Consider the following 26,642-nt stretch of genomic DNA (forward strand, 5'->3'; position numbering starts at 1 on the left):
CAAAGGAAAATTAACACTAATACTTTGTGATGAAACAAATATACTTTCCTCATAAAAGATACAAAATGTTTAACTATTTGCTTTTTGCATGATGTTTCTATGTTTCATATCTAAGTTTAATCAATGAACAGACTATGCTATTTCAACCTTTGAAGTCTTAGGTAAACAGAGGTGCATATGATTCTTCAATAAATACTGTTAACTGTGGAAATATTACCTAATAATTATAAAATTAGATGAGGTAAACTATTCTGTCTCTTGGATAAGATAATGAAAATCTCTTAATTTTTCACTATAATCTATCTACATTGAAAAATCATTTTCCTGGAGGAAACTTAAATAACTTGGTACCTTGCAGTTGCTTTCTTAGATCATAAGGGCCATAAAAAAATATATTAACTAGAAAAAAAAATCATTCAGCCATACTCATAGACCAGGGCAATGTCACTTGAGCACAAAATGGAAGTTAAAATTTTATAGTTTCACATTGTCAAGGTTTCAAATTCAATTTCCATTAATGTAACTTCCTAGATAAGAGTCCTATTTACCCAAATGTTTATTTTTTGGCAGGAGAGGTTTGAATTAGTCTAGGAGAAAATCAATGATGGTGTTCTTTATTAAGAAGAGATAGCTGAAATTTTATGTAATAGAACCTAATCATTCAAACATGTAATACCCCCTAGATATCTTCAGGAGTTTTCTCTTGTTAGCTGTCTCCAAAAATGCATGCTGGATAGAACAATTCAAAATGATTAGCTTACAGCTGTTCACGTTGCCAGTCCCATGGTTTCCACATATGTGGCTTCACTGTTTTTAAAAGGTCACTCAGAGTACTCTGCTTTAACTGTATGCTCTGATCCAGACACACAGAGGGGCTCACCACAAGTCGCAATTCTGAAAAAATTCAAAAGAGCACAAAACAGTCATTTTATCATTTCTTTTTGGAATTGCTTCCAAAATAGTGTTTGCTGTGTTCAAATACAGGGCCCATGGGAAATATGCAACCAATTTTTTCTCCATTCTTAATCAAAGTTAGATTCATTAAATCATGGATGTTTAGAAAAGCCTTTGTTTTGTAGTTTATTGTCTTACAACAAAACAGGAAAACAACTGTAATAATTGATTTCAAATTTTCTTGCTCAGAGGGGAGGTAGATATGATGTCTCCAACTGACCTCACTGAGCAGATCTATTCTCCCCACATGTTAGAGGTGCACTCTTAATATGGGGAAGATGGCTGCAGGGGCAGCCTCTGTTTGTGAGGAGAATATTACATGGCTGACTTGAGTAGATTTCCTGGCAGTGCAGTCCGTCATGTGCTAGAGTCTGTCATGCTTCATGATATTGGTAAAGTCAACAATAGTGCTTTATTATTTTATAAAATATTATTTAATAGTTTTTTGAAGTATATAAAACTGAAGACCAACAATAATGACTTACTTCAAAATACTCACTGGTATTTAAAAAAAATAAATGTATTGGATGTACATGGTTAGAGAAAGCAAACTGTATAGAAAGCTATCCAGATTGGAAAAACAAAACAAACAAAAAACTCAGAAGCAGCCAGCAATCCACCCCTAACCAGAGCCTCTCTCTGCCAAAGCCAATGCTTTACATATTCACCTTTGAGGTCCAAAGAAGCACCCAATGGGTAAGATGCTTATGGCTCTTCAATATGTAAATTGATATAAATATCAGTATATCTACATTACTTATACTTATACTTGTTTCTGCTTTTTAAATGATCCAAAGGCGACATTATAGTAGTTCCCCTCATCTGTAGCTTCACTTTCCTCAGTTTTAGTTACCTGTGGTCAACCCTAGCCAAGAAGCAAATGATCCTCCTTCCAACGTACCATCAGAAAGAAGGTCAGCAATAGCCTAATGTTATGTCACGGTGCCTATGTCATTCACGTCACTTCATATCATCATATTGGTATTTTATCATCTCACATCATCACAAAAAGGATAAATGCAATACAATAAAGTATTTTGGGAGAGACCACATTCACATAACTTTTATTACAGTCCAGTTATAACTGTTCTTTTTTATTATTAGTTATCGTTGTTAATCTCTTACTGTGCCTAATTCATAAAATAAACTTTATCTTAGGTGTGCATGTATAAGAAAAAACATAGTACGGATAGGATTTGGTAATGTCTGTGGTTTCTGCACAGGGGGTCCTGGGATATATTCCCTAGAGATAAGGGGGGGGGGGATTACTGTATAATCTAGGTCTATATCTAGCATATTAACCTACCAATCCATCCCAGAATCCTTTCCATATCAGCATATATATAGAATTACACTAGACTTCTTAATGGCTTGGGGTGTGCTGTTAAATGAATGCACATTTAACTTAATCATTCTTATTGTTGTGTATTCAGATTAGTTTTGTAATGTTTGTCTTCTGTTATTTCAAAAATACTGCAACGAATGCTCTTATCCATCTATTTAGGTATACTTTTACGAGTTTATCTAGGGGCAAATTCTAATCTGTATGCGTAATAGTCAGATCAACGAATAAACGCATTGTAAATTTGATAGCTATTACTGAATTGCCTTCGTTGTCCACATTCCCATTCTCTCCAACAGCATTTGAGAGTTGTTGTTTCCTTACTGCCAGGTCACAGTGATTTATTTTTAAATTACACAATTTATCTAGCTCTCAAAATGGAACAAAGCCTTTAAATTATTTTTCCCCCTTGTGCACGTTTCATCAATACTAACATAGTCTAATTTAAAACACTTCACACTCTTAAGTAAAAGTCAGCAGAAGTCAAGCTGTTCAATGTATTCCCATATCTCATTATTTAGCACAGTGTGATCTTTCTCAAAAAATGATAGCCTACTTGGAAGGCTTCCTTATTAATGAAGTTCTAATACATCATAATAAAAGAAATACGCAAATTGCTTGTTTCTGGAGGTGGCAAATGAAGAGTCATTAAGGTAATTTCTTTTCTTGGGAATCGCAACTTAAAAAAGAGTTGAACTGTTTCTATAATCCTTTACATTTGCAGCAAGGAAATGTGTTTTCTTTCTTTCTTTCTTTCTTTCTTTTTTTTTTTTTTTACTGAATAGTCCTTTTTAGAGTTTATTACTAGGATAAGTTTTGTCTCCCCAGAAGAGCTAATTTGTGGCCTTCTTTTGTATAATATGAGAACTGTGTAATTTACTCCGATTTCCTTTTTATCCTTACTGCCAGGAAGCACAGCATTGATTTGAAGCCCAGGCAGAGCTGACTTTGAAGAAGCTACCCCTATTAAGTGTTTTACCAAGATAGTAGCTCACTGATTTTCAGGAAGTAGTAGTCAGCAAATATGTCAAAAAATAAACAATTTTATGTCACCCACTTTTGGCTTAGTTCAAGTGGAAGAGCCTATAGCATGGAGCTAAAGGAATCCAATACAGGAATTGTCAAGAATATGTCAGATTTCCACATCAGCCCCTGAAACTGTGGTTGAACAGTGGAATTTAATATTGATTAAAGTAATTTTTACCCTTTGTCAAATATATATAACTTTCCATTATCTTATTCCAGGTTTGGAGGCTACTCTTAATGATTCTAACCCCCTTCCCTGCAAAAAAAAACAAAAAAAACAAAAAAAACAACTCTAAGTAGATGTTCTCTGACATCAAAAATCATTTCCATTTCCCTTGATTATAGCTAAAAAGTAAAAATAAGCTCCATTAATACCTATAAAAGCTGCAACTACATTTTATGGAACTATATAAATAATTGTGGAAATCTTAAATATCCTAGGTTCTTACTTAACAGAGTCAAAGAATTGTCTGTAGTCACTCTTCCTTACATCTTTCATTTGGCCTATCTATCAAGGGCTCTCTCAACAAACTGGTCCAATCCACTTGTTTTAATATGCCATTCCCTCCTTCTCCCTTGACCCCCCCAACATACGCAGAAACCTAGAAATCCTCCATAAACGATGCCAAAACTAGCTTCTGTTTTGGGGGAAAAATTGGGAGATGAGTCTCTGTGATGTAGTCTTTCATATGGCCTTGTAATTCATTAACACATATTTATTATTTCCAGAAAATAATTAAAGATGGAGGGTCTAGCATGTGTCTTTAGTGCTTTCCTATCCCACCCTATGAGGACTAAATGAATAAGCAGATACAGATACGAAATATCATACATTTTTATTTATTGACTACTCTTATCTTATTTTAAGGAGCTCTGAAGCTTATAACTTTACCTCTTACCCAGAGGAAAAATGAACTTTTTTTGAAGGCTGCTTTTCTCTGCCTTCTAATATCTGGTTACTGATATAGCCAAGTACTGAATGCCCAATGAGTGTCGTGCAGTTTTAAGAAAAGAAAGATTAAACCAGAACCACAAGACCTGGGTTTTCATTTTGATTCTTACCAACCAATGCTTCATGGGCATGTGACAATGTCAAGGAGTCTTCTAGAATCCAGAATATGATTCCCCATAAATCTCCTGATTGTCCCACATCACTAAACACAATGCTGATGCATAACAAGTGCTCAGTAAATGTTTGTTCTAGCAATGAGCTAGTTTGGAAGGTAGGAGGACTAAGCCAATGTGTACTTGGAGAACAAAATGGTATCCCAATGTATTAAAAATATTTTAATTTTTCCCTTGCTTATGGCATATAATTATATATATCATAGGCAAAGACTAAACACTGTAAAACTAGCAAAGATTAGCAGCCAAATTTATACTGTATTTGATTTAATGTTTTGCCCAGAGCTAATAATTAATAGAAAAGTAATAGTTGGAAAATGTAATTATATTTCATAAATGTTTGAGTATTGTCTTGCATTTCATATTAGGAAGCTAAACTTAGCCAGTATTTTCTTATTTTAAAACTTTCAATGAAGATAAAAGGTCTTAATTAATAATTGACAATTAGTTTTGGGATTAGAAGTATACATAAATACCATTTGTGGGTATATTAATTGTTCTTCCTACCCAAAGATATTTACAAGTCTTAGTCTTTAGCCTAGCCTGCAGGTATAAGCTATGCAAATATACCCTCAAAACTTATATACATAACAAATATAAATTAATATACGCAAAACTAACTTCATAGCCAGGAAGTAACTCTGGATCTGTGCCCTGGGAGAAAATGAATGGATGGCAGAGTCAAAGGGGTAAGTGAAGAGACTATTAATAGAGAAACTATTACAGAAAGGACTGTTAAACAAATGAGAGGAGGGTTAAGAGAAAACAATAGGTAGTGAAGCTCCTGGGGCTTACCTCCCCTAGCTCAGGAGGGCAGGGATTATAGAATCAAACAAAGAGCATTAAGTGTGGGAGAGGACACTGAGCATGCGCTTTGGTCACAGGTAGAAGGACACAAGTACTTCCAAGCCAGGGTCTGGCAGGAAAGCAGGTTGGGGATAAATATCCCAAAGCTCTCTCCTCCTGAACTCTGATCTCCTGCAGAAGCCAGGGGACAAGGGAGCCCTGTTGATTAGTCTGCAGTGGACAGTTTCCTGGGGAAGGGTCTAGAGTAGAAGGGTAAATGGAGAATATCCAACACAAGCCCTGTATTTGGAAAATACAAATTTTGGCCCTCGTTTTCTCCTTACTAACCACATGTCCTGGAGAAACAATTATATGATATGTGTGTTTGTGTGTGTGTGCACGCACATGTGGGAAGAGTAAGAGAGAAATAATATTAGCTTTGATCTTGAAAGCATTTGTACATGGCAGCAGGGCATGTCTTAAGATGAATCATATGAAATTACCTTTTGTTAGTAAAAACATGGCTGAACATTGATCAAATATCAGCAATTCATAATGTTTCTTTTACCACAATGTGATGCCTATTGGAAGAAAGCAAGAGAGTACATAAACCTACCACCTGTGAAAGAAGGTTCCAGTGGCTAGAATGTCTATGGGCAGGAATGACAAAAGAGTGCATTGGTTAGCTTTATGTGTCAATTTGACTGGGCCAAGGGATACCCAGAGAGCTTCTTAAACATTATGGGTGTGTCTGTGAGGGTGTGTTCAGAAGAGATCGGCATTTGAATTGGTGGAATGAGTAAAAGCAGATAGCTCTTCCACAGGTGGTTGGGCAGTAACCAATCTATTGAGGGCCTGAAGAGAACAAAAAGGCAGAGGAAGGTTGAATTTGCTCTCTGCCTGATTGATTGAGCTGCGACATTAATCTTCTCCTGCCCTTAGAACACTTGGTTCTCAGGCCTTCAGACTCAGACTGGATTCTAACCATTGGCTGCCTATATCATCAGTCTTCCTGTGTCTCCATCTTGCAGATGGCAGATCATGGGACTTCTCAACTTCCAGAATCATGTGAGCCAACACCTTACGATAAATTTCTTTATCTCCTACTCTCCCAATAAACACATAAATGATAGATAGAGAGATGATAGATAGATAGATAGATAGATAGATAGATAGATAGATAGACAGATATTAGAGATCTTATTATCTGTTTTCCTGGAAAACCCTGACTAATACAAGGGGCTATCTTGAAATCATTCAATGACTATTTGGTACATGCTCTGAAAACAACAGGAGCGTAGCCCATCTGCCAGTTCCTAAAAGAGAACAAATATCCTCATCTCTGAATCTGTTTCCTCTTTTGCATGATGATGAAAAAGACAGCAGCAAGCACAGTGGGTACTAAACAAATATTTGCTGAATGAACAACTAAGTGATTTCTAAGGTTTTTTACAATTCTAAATTTCTGTGATCCTAGGTGAAAAGTTATGTTATAATTTTTAATATATGCTATATATGACCTAATGGAATAGATAAGTAGCAAAAGTCCAAGGGCCAGGGCTGGAATATGGCCCCTCTGTGAATTCAGGTATATTCCAGGAATCCTGAGTGCTTCACAAGGTCAGCCAGGTGCCATTTTTATTTGTGTGAGCCCCAACAGACAACATAGGAGAGACTGTTTCTGAATCTCCTTTGAGCTCCTACCTTCTGAGAAAGTATCTGGGGAATATCAACCACCCTTTCATTTCTTGAGCCCTGTACAAACTGGAGAGGAAACACACCACTAGATACCTTCAAGTTCACCAACTTGATGACTCATTGGCAGTTAGAGAGGAGGGATTCTTTTAAGTATTAAGTACTTCAGAGGGAATTCTCAGTTTACTGGACAGTGAGCTCTATGAAGTCAGGAATTCGGGTTTTCTCTTTCCATAGCATATCTAGTGCCAAACACACAGGCTGGCACTTAACGTAGGAGCTCAATATATCTCTGCTTAATAAGTGAATGCTAATGTCTTCTCACCAAATAGCTAGAGATATGTGCACTGGCCCTAGGAAAAGGGGCTGAAATGTAAAGAATGAGCCATCTAGCCGCTGAGCAGTTTTACTAGGGTTGTATGGTGTAACTTTTTGTTCATGACCTAGGATATTAGCATAACATGGACAAGAATTGGTTTTCTCTGTCCACCTCAATGTGTATCTGTTAGAGTAGCATGATGTGTTACGACCCTATCAGAGACGTTGCAACAATACTGAGGAGGCTCCAGTGAAGAACCAGAGATGGACACCATGAGAGGAACTATCAAAGGCCAAGAGGTCTAATACCAGCAAAGCCCCCTGGAAACCACAGCAAGCATAGAAAACCATGGAAGAGAATGTCATAAGCAGACTTCTAAGAGGAAGGCTGCCCCTTACAAGGACACCAGATAAGAGAGGGATTTGGGGACCAAGGTTGTATCTGTTTCCCCAAGGAAACTGAACCTGGGCCTGGGAAGACATGGATGAAACCAATAAAAATGCATGTTCTGCTTTGTCTAGGATGTTGCAATATAGTTGCTGCCCAGTAACTTTTTTCAAAAATATTTTACAAATAATATTCCAAAGAAATTTATTTTAAAAATCCTGATTCTTGTTTATTAATGGATTCCTATTCATAAGTATGACCATGAACAAATTCCTTACCTTTTCTGAGTTCAATATCTTTACCTGGAAAATGAGAATTGTAACAGTAGTGACAAGAAGAAGAACGTACCTCATACGGATACTGACAGAATTAAATATAAAATGTTCTTTAAAGTGCTTTGCACAGCACCTGGAATATGTTAAATCCTAAAAAAATGTCATAGAACTACTTCTAGTAGTAGTTTAATATAATCCTTTCCTATAACCTAGGAAACCTGTTTATAACTGGAAACTTCAAAGTGTAACTAAAGTGTTATTTCTTTTGAATTTACTCAGCACTAAGGGCTCATCACTGATATCAGACAAAGACTAATAAATCCTCTTTTACATGATTATGAAACATGACATTTGACATTAGTCGCTTCAGAACAAAGCAGGAAATATGTGATATGCACAGATGCATAGACCAAAACAAAACACAGCATCTTTACTTGAAGTAGCCTGTGAAGAGACACTGGTTTTAGTGACTTTCCTCAAGTTTAGCATTGCAATATCATCCCAGCAAAGCAGTTAATTTCCTGTTGTTTCACTTATTTAAAGGAGTTCTATATTAAGGCTAGGTTTCTGTGAATGGAGTAAGCCTAGGACTGACCCAGTTTTGCAATAGTGATGTCTATTCTTCTCTATTTTGTTCAGGAAGATAACTTTTTCACCAACAACCACCACAACTAACTCTTAGTCAATAGAACTAGCTCTTGGTCAACAAATCTATGACACATAGACAAAAGTCCTTGGACTATTTCAGACCTGCACTTGAGTTTGAATGGTATAATTTGAGGATCTATGTGCTCCAAATACATCAATTCCTTAATGCACTTTTACTTTCATTTTATGAGAGTGGAATCATTAATACATAATGCTAACCTTAAGCTAAGCAACTTGCATAAAGTGTCCACCAACTAATCAGTCAATTAATCAGCCAATCAATTGATCAAATGCTTATTGAGCACTCAGTAAATGCAAGCCATAAATGTTCTTTCTGTTCTTTCTCAGTGGAAGTGTTGAAGTCATGCAATTCTCCAAAAACAATTTTCCCCATGAACTGCTCTATGTTTTGACCATGACAACACAAGAACCTTGAATTCTGTTCACTTTCCTTGGTAATAAAAGCTATGTCAAGACGAGTACTTCAATTTTCTTGCCCCTGTGATTTCACTGCAATGACCAAACAGCATGAAAGATTGTTTTATTACTTTATGGCAGCTTAATTTTGCTTTGATATTTTTCTGCATGAATTTTCCAGCGAAAAAGAAAGGGAAAAAAATGCTTGACTAGTTCAGCAAGACCAAAGATGAATAATTCAGTATAAATTAATGAGCATCATTAATAATAATTTGAAACACAGTCTCCAACAAATATTAATACATAGAGTGCAACAAATATGATAATAGAGTAGCTGTCTAAACCCACCCATTGTGAAAATAAGTTAATCACTTTATTAATATTAAACTTTTTTTCTCAGTAACATTTTCTGGAGTAAGCCATGAAATACTATTGATACATATTACATCAGAATAATTAATGACTTACTAAAAATTTGTGATTTCCAAATTCTTCTTAAGTATATTAAAGTCAATCCTAATTTAAATACAAGACACAAACAATGGGGGTGATTGCCCCAATTTTAAACAAAACGATGCATTAACCTATTTCTCCTTTAATGGTAACTTCACAGACCAACTCAATCTTCAATTTTTACCCTATGTTTTTGGTATAATAAAACATGCACAGTATTACTGTCAATTTTCTTCTCTACTTCTACACTATTTATAAATAAGTGTATTATATGTGAGCCAAGTACATATTTAGAATATCAATATTTTCATAATATCTAACTCCAAGATTGAGACAAAAATATAGAACATGTGGAGACTAGAGCCAGTTGCCAAATGAAATCTAATGAGGGCCAGAGATCCAAATGCCAGAAATAGGTCAAGAACATGGAAATATGTCAGAAAAGATTTTTGGTTAGGAGACAGCAAACATATTTCTATGGAACCATTTTATTCTAAGTTCTTTCCCCTCCCACAACTGACCAGCCATATAGTTGGAGTCTTTGGAGATCAGGCTTGGCTGAGCGGCATCATAATATAAGAGTCCACTCCTAATATAGATGAGGACACAAAGGGCAAGAGTCAGAGGTCGAGCGGAACCTAACAAGGATTTGTGAGATGGTGTCTCAGTTTTCAACCTTAGCCAGGTAAACCGATCATTAGCCAGGTACATTTGACCTATTTTATATCTTGTAAATGACTAAAGAATTAACCAACTAATTGAGCCAAAAGGGGAGGGGTCTTCATATCTGAAGTGCTAAATAACTGTTGGTCTTTAAAAATGTTAATTAGTTGATAAAAATTTTGAGTTTTTCTTTTCCTACTCTTCTCTAGATTTTAAACCCTGAAGTTAAGCTGTCTCCTCTCTGTGCAGAATTTTGGTCAGGACATTAAATTCAAATGACTATTTTCTATAAGGATATTCTTCATATTTTCTTTATACATATCTTATCTTTTTATTGCCAAGATGTTTTTAGTATATACGTGCATGTGTGTGTATATATATGTGAGTATATGGATATAAATTTTATGTATATATATATATTTTTTTAGAAATTTTTAGATAATTATTTTTCAGAGATTTAATACACTCTAACTCAGGCTTTAGTTTTGACATCAGCATTTTATCTCAATTAACCCCACTTGTCTGCATGTCCCTGAATAGCAATCCAGACTGAACATCCAGTTCTAAAGTGCCACTTAGATGCCTTAAAATAGGTGGATGGTGGATAGCAAGTCATTTATATCTTGTTTTTTTTTACTTACCAAATACACTGAATGCTTTTGGGAAAATGACTCTGTGGCACCCAATAATGTCCCAGTCATTTTTAATAAATTAAAGATGTGTAGTCATCACCTTAAAAATCCTGTGAGCTCTGGCATCAGTCAAGGCTCAAAGTCATGAGTTAACCAATCCAACTCTGCTATACTTTGGCTCAATGGAAGCTGAATTAAAAAGCTTGGATTGTTGGGGTGCCTGGCCAGCTTGGTTGGTGGAGCATGTAACTCTTTTTTTTTTTTAATTTTTTTAAATTCTTTATTTAGTTTTTTGTTTTTTTTTTTTTTTTAATTTTTTTTTCAACGTTTTTTATTTATTTTTGGGACAGAGAGAGGCATAGCATGAACAGGGGAGGAGCAGAGAGAGAGGGAGACACAGAATCGGAAGCAGGCTCCAGGCTCCGAGCCATCAGCCCAGAGCCTGACGCGGGGCTCGAACTCACGGACCGCGAGATCGTGACCTGGCTGAAGTCGGACGCTTAACCGACTGCGCCACCCAGGCGCCCCAATTCTTTATTTAGTTTTGAGAGAGAGACAATGAAACAGAGTGTGAGCGGGGGAGGAACAGAGAGAGAGGAAGACACAGGATCCAAAGCAGGATCCAGGCCCTGAGCTGTCAGCACGGAGCCCAACGCGGGGCTCAAACTCCTGAACCACAAGATCATGACCTGAGCCGAAGCTGGTCCCTTAACCAACTGAGCCACTCAGGTGCCCCGGGAGCATGTGACTCTTGATCTCAGGGTTGTGGGTTTGAATCCCATGTTGGGTATAGAGATTACTTAAAAATTAGATCTTTAAAAATAAAAAAAGTTTTGATTGTTATTGATTTGTTAAGTGGTGGAAAAAACTGAAGCTAGTTTTAACTCAAAAGGGAAAAATATTGGGTAACAGTGAAAAAATTATCAAAGTACAGGTATTCCCCTCCTCTTTTCCCATCTATGAAAGAATGATGTATGCTTATGTGGGAACCATGTCTTTGTTACAGTGTTTGGAGTAATGGGAAGAAATACATTTAAATTTTTTAATTTATATAAATAAGTTAGAGAAGAGCGGATATAGAAATCAATTAGAAGAGAGGTTTTACAGGTGATGCTTTGTTGAGCTAGAGGGGGTTGCCCAGAGAGAGATGAGAGTTATAAATGCAGATTTGGGCACAAATTTCATTTTTTGTTGAGTAAGGCTAATTCCTCCCTTGCAGTCATTTTGTCCTGACCCCTCCACATTTCAAAAAAAAAAAAAAAAAATCTATTAAAAAACTCTAAACCACTCTTCAAGGCTTTTGGAGCCAAACTTATTGTTGTTGGAAGGAGTGTTTTGTTTTTTTTTGTTTGCCTAACTCAACGTAATACTCAGCATTCTCTCAAAGGGGCCGTTTTTGCCTACGTGCTGCCATTCATGATTCCAGTCTCCATAGCCAAGGTTGGGTCCCTTGGACCAAGGTCAGGTCCCTTTGCCCAAGAGGACTCCTGGGGCACTCTACTGTGATGTGAGGGAAGGGATGCCACTGGCAGCCAAACAAAATCAGATTTAGAGAAAAAGTCATGAAATTTCTATTAGGAGAAACGTTGAACTCAAGAGTTGTTCATTCAATTTCATGCACTTAGAATGAAAAATGACAAAAGTTCATGGCTACCATTATCCATTAAATGATTTGCAATTCAGGTTTTCAGCAAAATGCTTCAGAACTACTCACCCAGTCTTCAACTTGCCACTACCCTGATTTCTGAGAGAATTTTGCTTAGTGTTTTCTTCAATCACCCAAATCTGGCTTTTATTTACCAAGTCACTTAAAATAATAACAGTATCCATTACTCCTCAGAGCGTGAGTTGACATTAGGGCACATGTTTCTGACTAGAAATTTTCAAAATTGACATGAGACTCTAGGTTTTTTGGTTGCTTTTCAGTTTTGCTTTTCCCTGTGAGCTATATTCCATATAATTAAGGACTTTTCACCCACAGACAGCTTAAAATGTTGTTTCCATAGCTTATACACAGCAAAATATTCTATTAAAATGTGTCCTTTAGGTAAAATTAGTCTTAATTTAAAAACTCAGGGGACACCTGGTACATCGTGCATTTTGTTTGTAGCACAACACATGTGTACATTTACCAATAAATCACATAGCTGGAAATTTTTAAATATCACTTTGTGGGTGGTATCTCTGCTTTTTATAGCCTGCTATGAATATAGTTTAAAGTTCTTTCCCTTAAGTGACACTAGTTCTTCTAAAATTGGTTGTTGACTGCCCTACTACCCAGGGCTGAGAGAGAAGGGATCTAGAAACAGCAACATTACAAAATACTGAACTGAAAAAGATAAATTAGGCCAAAGACCAGTTGACTTAACCATGCAATCTTTCTTCTTTTCTTCTCAATTCTGTATTTAGATTCAAAGTAAACTTTTGCTTCTACAATATTTGGAACACAAGGACATAAATAGTAATGGCTTTATACTTGAGGAATAAATACAACCCTTTTTTCATACTCTGTTCAAGAGAGATATTTCCGGTCCAGTTGTGACATTCTAAGAACTCAACAATGCTAAATGCTACCATCACAGCCCCCAAAAATGGGAAAAGAAAGACACTTCTCTGTGTTGTTGCTCTTTTAAACCCTATGGTCAATGGGAGATGCAAGACTGTTATCTGATTATTATTTACCAGTGTGATAGAATTTTAGTGTGAAACTAATCCGTGTTCAACTAGGAGTTCACCACGTCTGGCCTTGACTGGAAGAATTGTGGGTGAAGCCTAATAATAAGGAACCTATCCTAAAAAGAAAAGACATGGCTGGCAAGATACGTCCCAGGGTAATGGGACATGTAAGAGGAGGGCAACTTCTAGTACACTGCTCCTATATTCCATAGCCTGTCTTCCATTCCAGATTTTGGTCAGAGCAAAAACAATACTAAAACAATTTTTTTATTATATGCAATCAAAAAACTATAAAGAAGGATTTTAACTCCTGATTTTTTACTCCTAAGTCAATTTGGTTTTGACTCATTCAGGCTTCTGAGAATACCAAGGGACTTCCAAGCCATTGGCAAAACAGTGAGTATTTCAATGGGACATGGCATTGACAGTTTCAGCAGCGTCCATAGGAGAAGCAGGCACAGCATGCACCGTGTGCCTGACACCGGGCTTAGCACCTTAGCACAGACAATGACAGGCACAGCAGCAGCAGCCTCTGCCATGTGGGGCACCAGTGACAGAGCGCCTTTGGTGGGCATGACCAGGGGTGTATATCAGCAGCAGAGGAGCACAGGACACCAGGGCGGACGTGGAGTAAACGGTGGACATGCTACCAAGGAATGAGAGATTGCATTCATGAGCAAATAAGATACACCCTCAAAGACAAAGAGGGTATTTGAGGGCATGGCAATGATGAAGAATGCTACTGAAATTTAATAAGTAAAATTTAATGAAATTTAAGTGATTGGATTAAACTTAACGATTTAATAAACACTGGATTTGTGCTTTGTGTAGGATGAAGAGGATATTTATTTGGAAGGTACTGGTAAGGTGCAAAGTCCAGCATGTTTCAACAATTAGGCATCAATCCTCATTGGCCAGTGCACATATCACAACAGTTGTTACCATGTCGAATATCACTCTGTGTACAACAACAAATTCCCTCTCATCCCTCATCATTTTTGAATATCTACCTGGACGTTGATGTAGGTAAAAAGCCCGTTGGTGATTATTTGAACCTAGAGCTTGACTCCATTTTATATAAAAACTGTAAGTAAGAATTTTACCCAGTTTTAATATACACTGAATTTTGCAGGGGTATAATTCCATGGGCAAACAAGAGAAAACTATTGTTTGTCTTGTTTGTGACTTTCTCAAGCTGATCACCATTTTGGAAAGGCACATCACCAATAGTGACATGACCCAGGGAATCTTAGTCTCCTTACAATACAACCGCACCAGTCTGAATTTGTATCTGTCACATTCATGGTGATTCAAACTCTAAGTGCCAAGCATTTGGCAATTTTGTTACACCTTATGGTATCATTATGCCTGAAATTTACATACTATATTATATATTGTTATATTATAAAGTACTTTCCTTTTATTTAACCTTTATTTTAAACTTAGGGCATTTTACTAGCTTGTTGAAATTGTATGTACAGGTAAGCTATAGATTAACCAGAGGTCAGAAAATATATCTGCTATAAAAAAAGAATGCAGGGTCTGACAGGAACAGAAGATGACCCAAAAGTGATTGGCAAAAGGATTTTGAGATGAAGGGGCCTGAGGACAGTGAGTATAAGTGGAAGCAAAGAAATATTTTTGTGACTATTTTAAGATCCTAGTTTTATTCCCACATTGGTGAATCCTGACAAACATGCATCTCACCAAACTACCAGTTAGTAATCATCCACTAATATTTATGAAAATACTTATTGAAGCAACAGTCATTATACTTAACATTTGTGGGTTGCACATTCTGTGCAAGGCATTGTTCTAGGTATTTTAAATGTATTGACTCATGCTATCCTCTTACCAGTCCTAGGAGACACAGTCATTACTGTCCCTATGTTGCAGACAGAAAACTGAAGTGCAGACAAGGTAAGAAACTTGCCCAAGGACAGCGGACTATTAAGTGGCTAAGATGGGATCCCACCTATGCAGTCTGGCTCCACCTCTGCCTAGCCACTATCCAACAGCAGACGTGCAATCAGGTCAAAGCAATTACTTGTTCTGAAAACCATGGTCAAGAACCATTAATTCCACAGAAAGCGTATATTTCCCACAAAACATAATTTGGTTCTACTCACATTTTTTAATCTACATCATTATGAATGTGGGTTTTATTAACCACTTTGGCTGCACAATCAGGGAATTCTAAAAACCGTCCCAGGAAGATCAGAAAGGCAGCTTCAAAAAACCAGGACAACTAATTCTTGGCCCTCCTACGTGGCCCAGGGTGGTTACTAAAATTCCAGACCGGAGTCCAGCGGCTATACCCACACCTGTATCACTCCTAACCCCAGGCATGTGGCTGCAGTTTGAGGTTTGTTGCGGTAATTTTCTACTCTGCCTAGAAAGGTTGTAGATAGTTTGGGGAGCTGAGCCTAGAGTGGGCACATCAGAAAAAAGGTAACAGAGGAACGTAAGTGCTGAGGACTCAAGCTTCTCACTACCCAGAGCTGGCAATTTCAATCTGCTATTGAGTTCCCTATTAAAAGACCAAAACAAAACAAAAAACAATGTTTTTGCCTGAGCAAATTCACTTAACATCTGCTTATATGTAAATATTATGATAAATAAGAAATTTAAAGGGTTATTTCATTTCATCTTTAAAAAGGGTTATTTTAGGGGCGCCTGGGTGGCTCAGTCAGTTAAACGGCCAACTTCAGCTCAGGTCATGATCTCACGGTTTGTAGGTTCGAGCCCCACGTCAGGCTCTATGCTGACAGCTCAGAGCCTGGAGCTTGCTTCGGATTCTATGTCTCTCTCTCTGCTCCTCCTCTGTTCCTCTCTCTCTCTGCTCCTCCTCTGTTCATGCTCTGTCTCTCTTTCTCAATATATATATAAACATTAAAAAAAATTTTTTAAGTATTATTTTAGTTGATGAAAGAATTACAATCATCATAATAAAATGGATAAATAAGTTCAATTTCACAGTAGGCCCAGGTATTAGGCTTTCTTAAATAGCTCCTTTCTTATTTTCTTACATTATAAGACAAGCTTAAAATAAAGTATAGAGGCTCAGGGTTATTATAAGAGGTATAGGACAGTACTTGAGACATGGATTTTCTAGCTATATTTCCCAGAGGTTCTTGGAGCTTCCATTTCTTTATCTAAGGAAGTCATGACAGTATCTGTCCCATAGACGGTCATAGAGAGTTATAAGAATATGTAAAGTGCTTGACAGTGTCTGACATGTAGTAAAAACTTAATGTTACCTCCTGTTCTTGTCTTGGGGTAATTTATCTATAAAATAATTCTGTGGCATTAATCAAGAAGCCCCACTATAACTGTCTATAAAACAAACCCAAAACTAGTACTTATTCTTTCTGATGGCTATCTGTATTCAACCTCTTACTCTGGGTAATACTTGCCTACTTCCTTCCGTATCAGAATGCCTCCAAAAAGAACATTTCTGTTATGTGACAGTTATGTCAATGTGGAAAATTGGAAGCCTCATTTAATTTTTCTTTCTGAGTCAATTCATGGACATCCTGAGTAATATAGAAATAATGCCTCACATATTACTTTTACAGATTTACAACACATATTCTTTTGTAAAGCATTTCCAGGACAACTCTATCAGAAAGAATGGTCAGTATAATTGTTCCCATTTTACAAGCCTAGATAAGAGGCACAAACGGACTAAGTACTTCTCCCAGAGTCACATAACTGTAGGAGCAGTTGAGTGGAACTAAAATTCAGGTCTTCTCAAACCTGGACCTTAGGATTCCTGAATTCTGCCTTCACTAGGTAGAAGGTTAAAATTCTCATCAGTTCATGCTTTCTTGCAGATGCTTAGAAATAGGTGAGGCAAAACGGACCCCCAAAAGGCCCTCTTGGTGAATGTGGATGAATTACCTACTTTTGTCCTTTTTGGGTTAAGCTGACCCTTTGGCATGCTACACATTTTCTCATGAAATGGCTATCAACACTGGAATTGTAGTGCCGCTATGACTCTATGTTGTCATTAATTAAAATGACTGAGAAGAAAGAAGTTCCATTATTTTACCATTAGATGGTGCTAATAGAAGTTTAAAGAAAATAGTCTCAAAAATTATTAGTGTAATGAATCAGAGGATTTGTATGGGTTCACTATATAATAGAGTCGATGCTTCTTTCCCAGACAGAAGCACACCCAACCCATCATCGAAGAGTAAAACATCCTCCAAAACTACCCCATTCATTCACTTAATTATGGTTCTGCCAAGATATGTATCCTTTCTAATCACAAGTTCAACTACAAATGAAGGACTCTAACATTCTATTTAGGAAACTAAATGTATTTCACTTTGTGTATAGCTTGCTGCAACTCTCATTTTGGGCCTTTATCAATATATTTTTCAACAGGATGTGTCAGATTGGAAGACATTAAATGCCTGTTAAAATGTATTGGTACTAATAAATTGTATTGTTAATTATTATGCTTTCAAAGAAAAATTCAAGAGACTAGTCATAACAAGAATCACCTTCTCATAAATAATATGTTAAACAACATACCCTTCATGAAGCTGTGTGCATTACAGTTCATGGATCACTTTAGTGGGCTTTTATCTTATAATATTGATGATAATCTTGCAAATCAAAAGTCAGTTCATGGTCCTAGACTTCCATGAAAATGAATGAAAAAAGATATGAGCACAACAAACTTACTAACAATATTTTTCTTTCATAACACTTGAAATTTTGTTGTTCAACATCTATGTCTACTGCCATTAGGAGACTGGGAGAGAGGTTATTTTGAAGTTCCACACATTGTATCTTCCAACACCAAACACACACACACACACACACACACACACACACACACACACACTCTTGATAGATGGATAGACTGATTGATTGATTTAATTAATATAAAAATTACATTTATATGTTTACATATTTATATTTATATTCATTTATCTAAATACATAAATGAATAGATTTAAAAATGTATAGACAAATGAATCAAAATTATAGTATAGTTCTCCTTTGCCTATTGAGTTCACTTACAAATCAAGTATGTAACTGTCAGGATGAATTTGCAACATGTCACCAGCTAAATCCTTGAGCCTGATTTTGTTTTGCAACCTTCTTAATCAGCTCTTGTAATCCCCAAACAGTGTAGCCCTCCGATGGCATAAAAATAAAAAGTTTGGCCACTTCTGTAAGAACTTTTATGTCTATTTTGAAGCACGTTATGTTTTCAGGCATCTTATCAAAACTTCAGATTCACTGCTAATATATCTGTTACAAATACAATGGCTCCAGAAGAACTGAGGTGGGGAAAATACCATTGTCACTGCTTGGGTGATGCATTTGTTGAGGAAAATGCCAACAAACATAGTATAGTTTATTTTGGCAGGCTACATACTGAGTCATGGAATGTGTCTACACTTAGCAAGATATAAAACAACTGATGAATAAATGCAGGCTGGGATAACAGAATAACCAAATCCATGAAGTATAAATATAGTTTACTGAGTCTTTATTATGTAATGCAAAGAAATCCAGTTTTATTGTTTGAAGTTCTTCACAGTTGTAACAAGTTGCTTTGGTATTATTTAAGTGTTATTCTCACTCACTTATTTTTATCATCAAAATAAGTAAATAGGAGCCTGCCACGGAGATTTAGGCAACAAAAGAGTGAAGGTCACTCTTACCACTTCTTCCTTTACAGTCCCATTGAAAATCACAATCAATAATCAGAATCACATTGTAAGTGTGTCACACAATGTTGCCTCTGTTATATCACAGTATGTGGCCCAAGATAACAAACTCCAAGTGAAACAGATGGATATACCTACATGGTGGCATGAAGTGCAAGGTCACAAACCAGTAAAGATTTACCAGACTTTTCCTACCAAAGTGCAAAGGGATTAGTCAGCTCCCTCAGCTAGCTGGTCTTTAGCACAACTTCAGAGATGTCAACGAGCTGCCAAATGTTTACTGAAAAATGAACATGCTGTCCCTTTCAAATGGGCCTCATGCCAAACGTGCAAAGTGTAAAGCCATGAGTGACACAGAAGCAAGAGACACTTTTGGGTCAGTGATCTCGGGCCAGCTTCTCCCTGAGAGAAGATGACAAAGTGGGTCTCCTAAAATGCACACTCATCCACATATCCCAGTGCTACTGGCCACCACTGCCTTTGCCTTCCAACTTGCCAGTGGCCAGGAATGAAGCACTACACAGTATATATATCTTAGGCCCATTGACAAGCTTGTTTCTTTTTAAGAAATACCAACTGGAAGGAAGAATTATGTAGTTTCCGACTAACAAACTACATACTAAACAGCAGATATTTTCCCCCCATTTTTCAAGGAAATGGAGCAAGGCTATGCTATCATTTCCCAAAAATCTCCACTTGATTTTGGCTGTGATTAGCTAATTTAGAGATTTATGTCTTACAGGCAGAGCGGTGAATTTTATGGTTAGGTCAGACAGTGTCAGAGATTGCCTGTCACATTTGCATGATTCAGCAGTTTCCATGAGGTTCTGCAATGGTGTCTAAAATTCTCACCAATAGAATTATTCATTTGGGTTGAAGTATGTCCTGGGTGGGGGTGGGGCAAGTACAGTACAGTTGAGACAGGAAAGCACAGCAGGACTAATTAATTTATTAAATTAGCTGGCTCTGGAGAGCAGAGGCATGTGAGAACTGGGCTTCAAGGCAGGAAGTGAGAACTAAGACAATCCACACAGGGGTCAGCAGAAGGGCACTTGAGTCCCCAATGGACAGTATTGGACTCTTGGTGCTGAAGAGAAGAAAGATAGTCTCTCACTTTAAAAAGATTTGTGGTGGGGGTGTGAGGTTGTTCTGCCTAAAGAATTCCATGGGCTTTGTCGTAACCAGTCAAGTTGTTTTCATCTGTCCAATATCCCTTTCTTCCCCTGGGGATCTGCTCTCCTCTCTCCATATGGATCTGGTGGAACAGCCAATCATATTTCCCTCCTCCACCCATCTCTGGCTGTTAGGATTGGAACCGTGTCCCCTAGAAGTTCATCTGTCGAAGTCCTAACCCCCAGCACTTCAGAGTGTGACTGTATTTGAAGGAGAGGTCTTTAAAAGAGATGATTAAGTTCAAATGAGGTCATTAGAGTAAAGGCCGGGAGAGGAGAGGACAGTTAAGTGTGCCATTGAAGGGACAGAGGAAATCAGAGGAAAGAGGAGCCTGGCTTGAGCAGATTTGGGTGGAGGGAATAGTGGGCGACCTGGGAGGAATGGAGGCTGCCCTCCAGTGGGAGCCTTGAATACCATGCTGAGGAGCTTGGCCAGGTGCAGTGGCTGAAAACTTCATCCTCCAGGCTCATAGTGCCTGTGTGCAGCTACCACCTGTGAGATGTGTGGTCTCGGGAAACATCCCTGATTTCTCTCCACTTGAGCACAAAAGGAATAATAGTATCTCCCTTATGGAGGCATTGTTGACGAATGAATGAACTAATACATGTATGTTTATAGTAAGAATATGTTTTGAAAACAAAACATTGTTAATAACATTTTATAAGTAGATATTATATACATAGGCAAAGCATATAATAATATAAAATATATGTACAGCATATACAGGGATTACCCTTATTTTTAAGTCAACAATATGGTATGAGCATTTTTCTCTGCCAAATAGTGTCGATTTCCATCATTTTTAATGCCTTCATAGTTTTCCACTGATAAATATGCCATAGCTTATTCATATTCAAAGTGCATGTTACTCTACTATGTAAAATTTGTACATTCATAAGGAAGGTATGAAATATTATGTAATGACACTGCATTTACAATTTTCTTTCTTTTTGTTTATCTGTATTTTCTAATCTTCTCATAATGAACGTATCTTACTAGTGTTATCAAGGCATAATAAAAGGGAAAGGTGAAAGTAATTTTAAAAATTCATGTTTGATCACTCTAAAAATTTTGTTTCTGTTTTCATTAACTTCCTTCTCATAGGTAACCAAAAACCTGAACAGGATACAGGAAGGAAAGAGAATATTCCTAACTTTCATACTTGGCAAATAGAATCATGGCAGTATTTTCCACCCCCACTGGCTGCTATTAACTCTCTCTATTCTAAAGCTCCTTGTTTCAAGCCATGATTCCCAGACTGAACTCTGGTGAGCTTGCCGGGGTCGAGTAGGTATTAAGAAGTTGCTTCTAGGGGCCACCAAGAGGATGAAAAAAAAGAACAAAGGGAAGGATGAAGAGAGTAGGATCCTACCCATTATCGATCAGAGCAGCTCCATTTCTTTGTTAAATAAGGTTTCTGAGATTTTTCTTTAAGGTTTAGAGATTTAAAAAGAAAAATAATCCACCTAACATTCACTGCAATCTAGATCAATGCTCTTTCTTTCTGATTTAGATGTTCTGGCCATATCTCAGACACCCTTACTTTCACAGGATCCATGGAGAATAAGTGCTGAAGCACAATAGTCAGCAAGAAGTATTGTATTTCCTCTACTCTGAATGTTGAACCATTAAGATGAAGAAAACTATCCAGAGAGCTGATCTATAAGAAGTACTAAAACCTTACTGCATAGGAAAGAGAGAGCTCTTACTATTATCTTCCTTCTCCATCATTCTGGAAGTCAGCACTTAGCTTCTATTCTAAACAAGTGGAGAACAAATACTTAAAGACTTTTGGGTTGCAGTGGTATGCAAACAGGAGCCTACCCAAGGGAAGAACACGTCCACGCGTATCCTGCATGAATGATCAGTCAACAGTGTGATAAAGTGTTAAGCTTGTCCTTTTAGAAAGCAATGAGGTGTGAGTCTTTTGGCTGCAGTGGTGATCCCCTAGAAGATGAAGCTGCCTTATGTAATTTATTGGTATCTTTCTGCCTTGCACATGTGTAATAGTATAACAGTTCTCTAGTTCTTTCACAAGTGCAAATGCCTTATTACTTAAAATGGGTAATTCTATCTTGGTGGACTGCAACAGTATTTTCAAATTTGCCTGCCCCTGTCCTTTGCCCCAAAGTACCAACTTAATATTGAGCTCATAATGGGTAAAGGGATAAATCTGTCTAAGCTTTGCCAAGACCCCCTGATGATGGGTAGGGCTCTCTTTTCACAACACTGATACCCTCCATTAACATCCTCTCCAGTCTCTAATTTAAAAACACTAGAGTGGCTGTTATATACCAGGAACTACGACCATGTACTGAACTTGAGAAGTGAGAAGTAAGGTCCTGCCCTCAGGGACACTCAGTCCTTGTGGGAAGACAAACACATACAGATGCAATTAAGATACAATGTGAGGTGACTATAATGGAGGTTTTCACATGGTACAATAGGAACACAGAGGAAAGAAAGTATAAATTTACCTCAAAAAATTGGGTAGACTTCACTTGGAAGGTACTCTCGAGTAACAAAACACACAAAAATGTTCCCAGTAATTATTTCTGGGTTAGTGAATCCAAGATATTTATTTTCCTCTTTATACTTTTTTTTCATTTTAAAAACAATATGCTTAATTTGGAAGGAATGTGCCCTTGACTTCCCACTTGAATTTTCTGGAACCTAAAGCTGAATGACAGATTAAGCTCCATTCCTGGTATCTAGTGTGTTTAGCCCAACTGATGGCTGGCTAAAACCGCAGCAGATATTCTTTTACAAACCCATCCAAACCATCAACACATTCTGCTCACTTTTCTTTTGAAATACATCATAACCAAGGACGAAGAGGATCTTCTCTATCAATACAAAATTAAGAATGACAATTTACTTCCATCAGCCTTACAATGCATGGAAAGTCCTCCTATATCTGCAATGCACATGCTAGGAACAGTTTTTAAATTTGTGTGTGTGTGTGTGTGTGTGTGTGTGTGTGTGTTTTCATAAGTATTTTAGAGAGAAATTAGGACAGGCTGCTTCAGGGGCCACCAGCCAGCTGTGGTGGTGGTTGAGCTGACAATTGCAAAGTAGTATGATTTTTTTTTTCCATTTTAGCAAGTGAGGAAGACATCCTCAGGAAAAAAAAACAACAACAAACAAAACAAAACAAAACAAAAACACAGCAAACTCCTATGATTTTCTCCAGTGTTTGTTGTGTAGAAGCAGATAAGTCAGGTTAAGAGATTTTTATATAATTGCCTTAAGGACTGGTGTGGAAGAAAAATACAATGTTGCAAGTGCTTGTAGAGAAATATTTCAAGTGGCAGACTAAGGGGTCTAGCCTTGGTAAGAAAGGAATTATGACCAAAAATGGCTGACAGACTTAAAGAAAGAAGTAGAATTAAGAATACTAAAAGTGTCATTTGAGGTTTCAGCCTCTGGCACTGAAGAAGTGAAAACACCAGGAAGACTGATTATAAAGTCGTGAATCAGTAAGCTTTCAAAGATGGGGTAGTGCTGCGTGATGCAAGCTGCTGACGAAGTCTACAGTACTTGGAGGCTAAAGTTGATTAGAAATGAAGGTCATGGCTTGATAACATCAAAGAGCTGCGAGGTTAGGACAATGAAAGGTCATTGGTATGGACATCAAAACTGACAGGAATGCTGGCATATCTGAAGTGGAGAGGAAGAAGTTAAACTGGGTGACAATTTCCTTACGGAATATGTTGAATGATCAGAATGTCAATAGATGACAGTAAGGAGAAGGAGCGAAGAGATGCTGAGGATCCCTCCCAGCTCCCGAGATTAAGGTTTTTTTTAGCAGACAACCCAGCGTCATTGTTCTCAGGGGTTAGCAAAGTTCTGTGAGGAAAATGGAAGCTGGAATCACAAAGAGTTTAGGAAAATGCAAACACGTGCCAAAGGGGAGGAGCATAGACAAGTGTAGGGATCAGAGGGTGAGAGAAGAAGGATCACCGCATGGGATCTGGATCTTGCAGGGGTGAGACACAGGAGGGAACTTCCCCTAAGTTTCCAACACTGCAACATTACTGAGGTACATCTGGGTGATGCCACATGGTACTGCCTGGTACTTGTCCACGTCTTCACCTCCTCTTCTCTTCTGGGAGACCAAATGGCTTAAAGAGTCTATAAATTTGATGACAGGCCAAATCTGAAAATGTGTCGGTTATCTGACCTCTCAAGCTGCTGAATTTGCTATGAATTTATTTAAGTCACATCCCAGGTCCCTGACAACATTTGGGTGTGGGACTTTTCTTCTACATAAAATCTAACCTGGGATCAAGTCAGAGCATCAGAAAGCCAGTTACCTAGGCCTCACTGTTTAGTCCCTAGATAAATTGCTCTGAGGAGGTCTAATAAACTTGTTTTTATTTATGAAAAGGATGGGGGAAGATAACTCTGGCTTTAGTCTCGGTAATGGAGTGGATTTTTCAGGGGCAAGAAAGGAAGGGGCAGTTTATGAGAGAATGTTGGCTTGAACTAGACTGGTCATGGTAGAGACAGAGAAAGTAGACGGATCCAAGTAGCTTTGCAAGTGGACGGCTTACAGATGAAGTGAATGGGAATTTAAGTGCACTTCCAGAAATTCTACCAATTAGAAATTCATTGGCTTTGCAAGCTTCTTTTATAAAAATGCAAATACATCTAAGAGGCTTATGACCGGGGTGAGGGTGTAATTTAGTCTGAATTAGTTCCATCAGCTTACTTTCTGCTATCACCTAGCTGAAGTCAGTCATACTAAAGAGATGAGTTTTACTTGGGGAAAGAATGTTTTGCATAAAGGAAACAATCATGTATAGGACAGGAGATGGAAGTCTTTGGAAAGGCAGAAACATGAAGGAACACACAGGAGACACAGAGAAGGGGTGTCAGCGTTTGAGAGGACAGAGAATAAGCAAACTGGCCTTTCTCTGAAAGTTTGCCTGATTGCCTTGAAGAGACAAGTCCCCAGTCTTTACTAATGGGAATGTTCTCACTTTTTGTATTCTTGTTTGAAGGACAGTATTCCTCCAAGTTATAGCAGAGGGGAGGAAAAAAATGAAAGCAATAAAAATCCTCAAGCGGTATTAAGCATTCACAATTTCCATGTTGCTTCATTTAAATCCAAGCTAAGCTACCTGTTTCCCTGATGATATTCCACTGACATCATATAACAAATAGGAATTTTTAGACCTGGAGTATTAAAATCAATCATCAGGTTATTGATCAATGTTTAAAAATAATTTCAATTATGTTATTTGGAACCTATGTTTTACATTTGGTAGTAAACATCTATGATTAAAAATATTTTTTTAGTGTTTTTATTTATTTTTGAGAAAGAGCAAGACGGAGTGCAAACAAAGGAGGGACAGAGAGAGAGGGAGACACGGAATCCAAAGCAGGCTCCAGGCTCTGGGCTGTCAGCACAGAGCCTGACATGGGCTCGAACTCACAAACTGTGAGATCATGACCTGAGCCAAAGTCGGACGCTTAGTTGACTGAGCCATCCAGGTGCCCCACATCTATGATATTTTAAAGTCCAGTCTTCTTTAGATACAACAAAAGATTAATTTTGTATCGTTTTCCTTTCTCTTTCTGTACCCACACATTATAAAAATGAGGACACAGGTCCTAAAGTGTTCAAAATGCTACCTTTGCATCAAGTCTGGGTACTACCATTTCAAGCTTCCCGTGAATGCCAATGCTCAGGGGTGAGGTAAAACTACTGGAAAGAACAAGTAATGGACAAAAATCTGGCACACTTCTAACCAGGGCTTATTGGGTGGTGATGCTGCGTAAAAAAGAACAAAAACAACAACTCAGAACCCAAGTAAAACCTTTCTCTGATGTTTTGCTTTGTGTCTCTATTTCAAATATGGGAAAGAAATCCTTTTTATCTAAAAAAAAAAAAAAAAAAAAAAAAAGCTTACTAAAAAGCAACAAAAAACATTAACCAGAACTCTGGGCCAACTAAAAGTTATGAAACCTTCTTTCCCCAAAAGGCAAAGCATTTAAATGCCAAGGTAAAAATAAATCTCTGTGCTAGCCAATAAAATCCCATGGATTTGTGACTTTTAAAGTGAGTCACAAGTCTAATGGCAGGTACATTCAGTTTGACTATGGAACGGAACAGACTGTGTTAGTCTTACATGCTGTCTTCAATCACTCCTCTACCTCTGGCCCAAACTCTGTCCTGCCACATGTGCAGGGTTCCAGCTACATCCATCCAGATGATCTTCTCTCCTCTCTTAGCATCCCTGTATCTGCCTACTGCTTAAGATAAAGCCCAGGACATCATGTTTTAATGAAAAAAAAGGTATAGCAGAATCATGGAATCTCAGCATTATTATTCATTGCCAAACATTGTATTTTCATAGGCAAGAAAACCGA

At 37.5% G+C, this 26,642-nt stretch overlaps 1 protein-coding gene across 6 annotated transcripts in view; it reads right to left on the bottom strand.

Annotated features, from left to right (window-relative positions):
* The window catches only part of CPED1 (cadherin like and PC-esterase domain containing 1), a 278,325-nt gene that overhangs the window by 174,759 nt on the left and 76,924 nt on the right, over positions 1-26,642 (bottom strand). For all 6 annotated transcript variants that reach the window (XM_086691526.1, XM_086691507.1, XM_086691516.1 and 3 more), the window contains exon 5: positions 762-894. In XM_086691526.1, coding sequence (XP_086547652.1) covers positions 762-894 — 133 coding nt within the window. The remainder of the gene's footprint in view (positions 1-761; positions 895-26,642) is intronic.

The sequence above is a fragment of the Puma concolor genome, chromosome A2 (genome assembly GCF_028749965.1).
Source record: "Puma concolor isolate L17-30 chromosome A2, mPumCon1.1.hap2, whole genome shotgun sequence".
Taxonomy (NCBI): domain Eukaryota; kingdom Metazoa; phylum Chordata; class Mammalia; order Carnivora; family Felidae; genus Puma; species Puma concolor.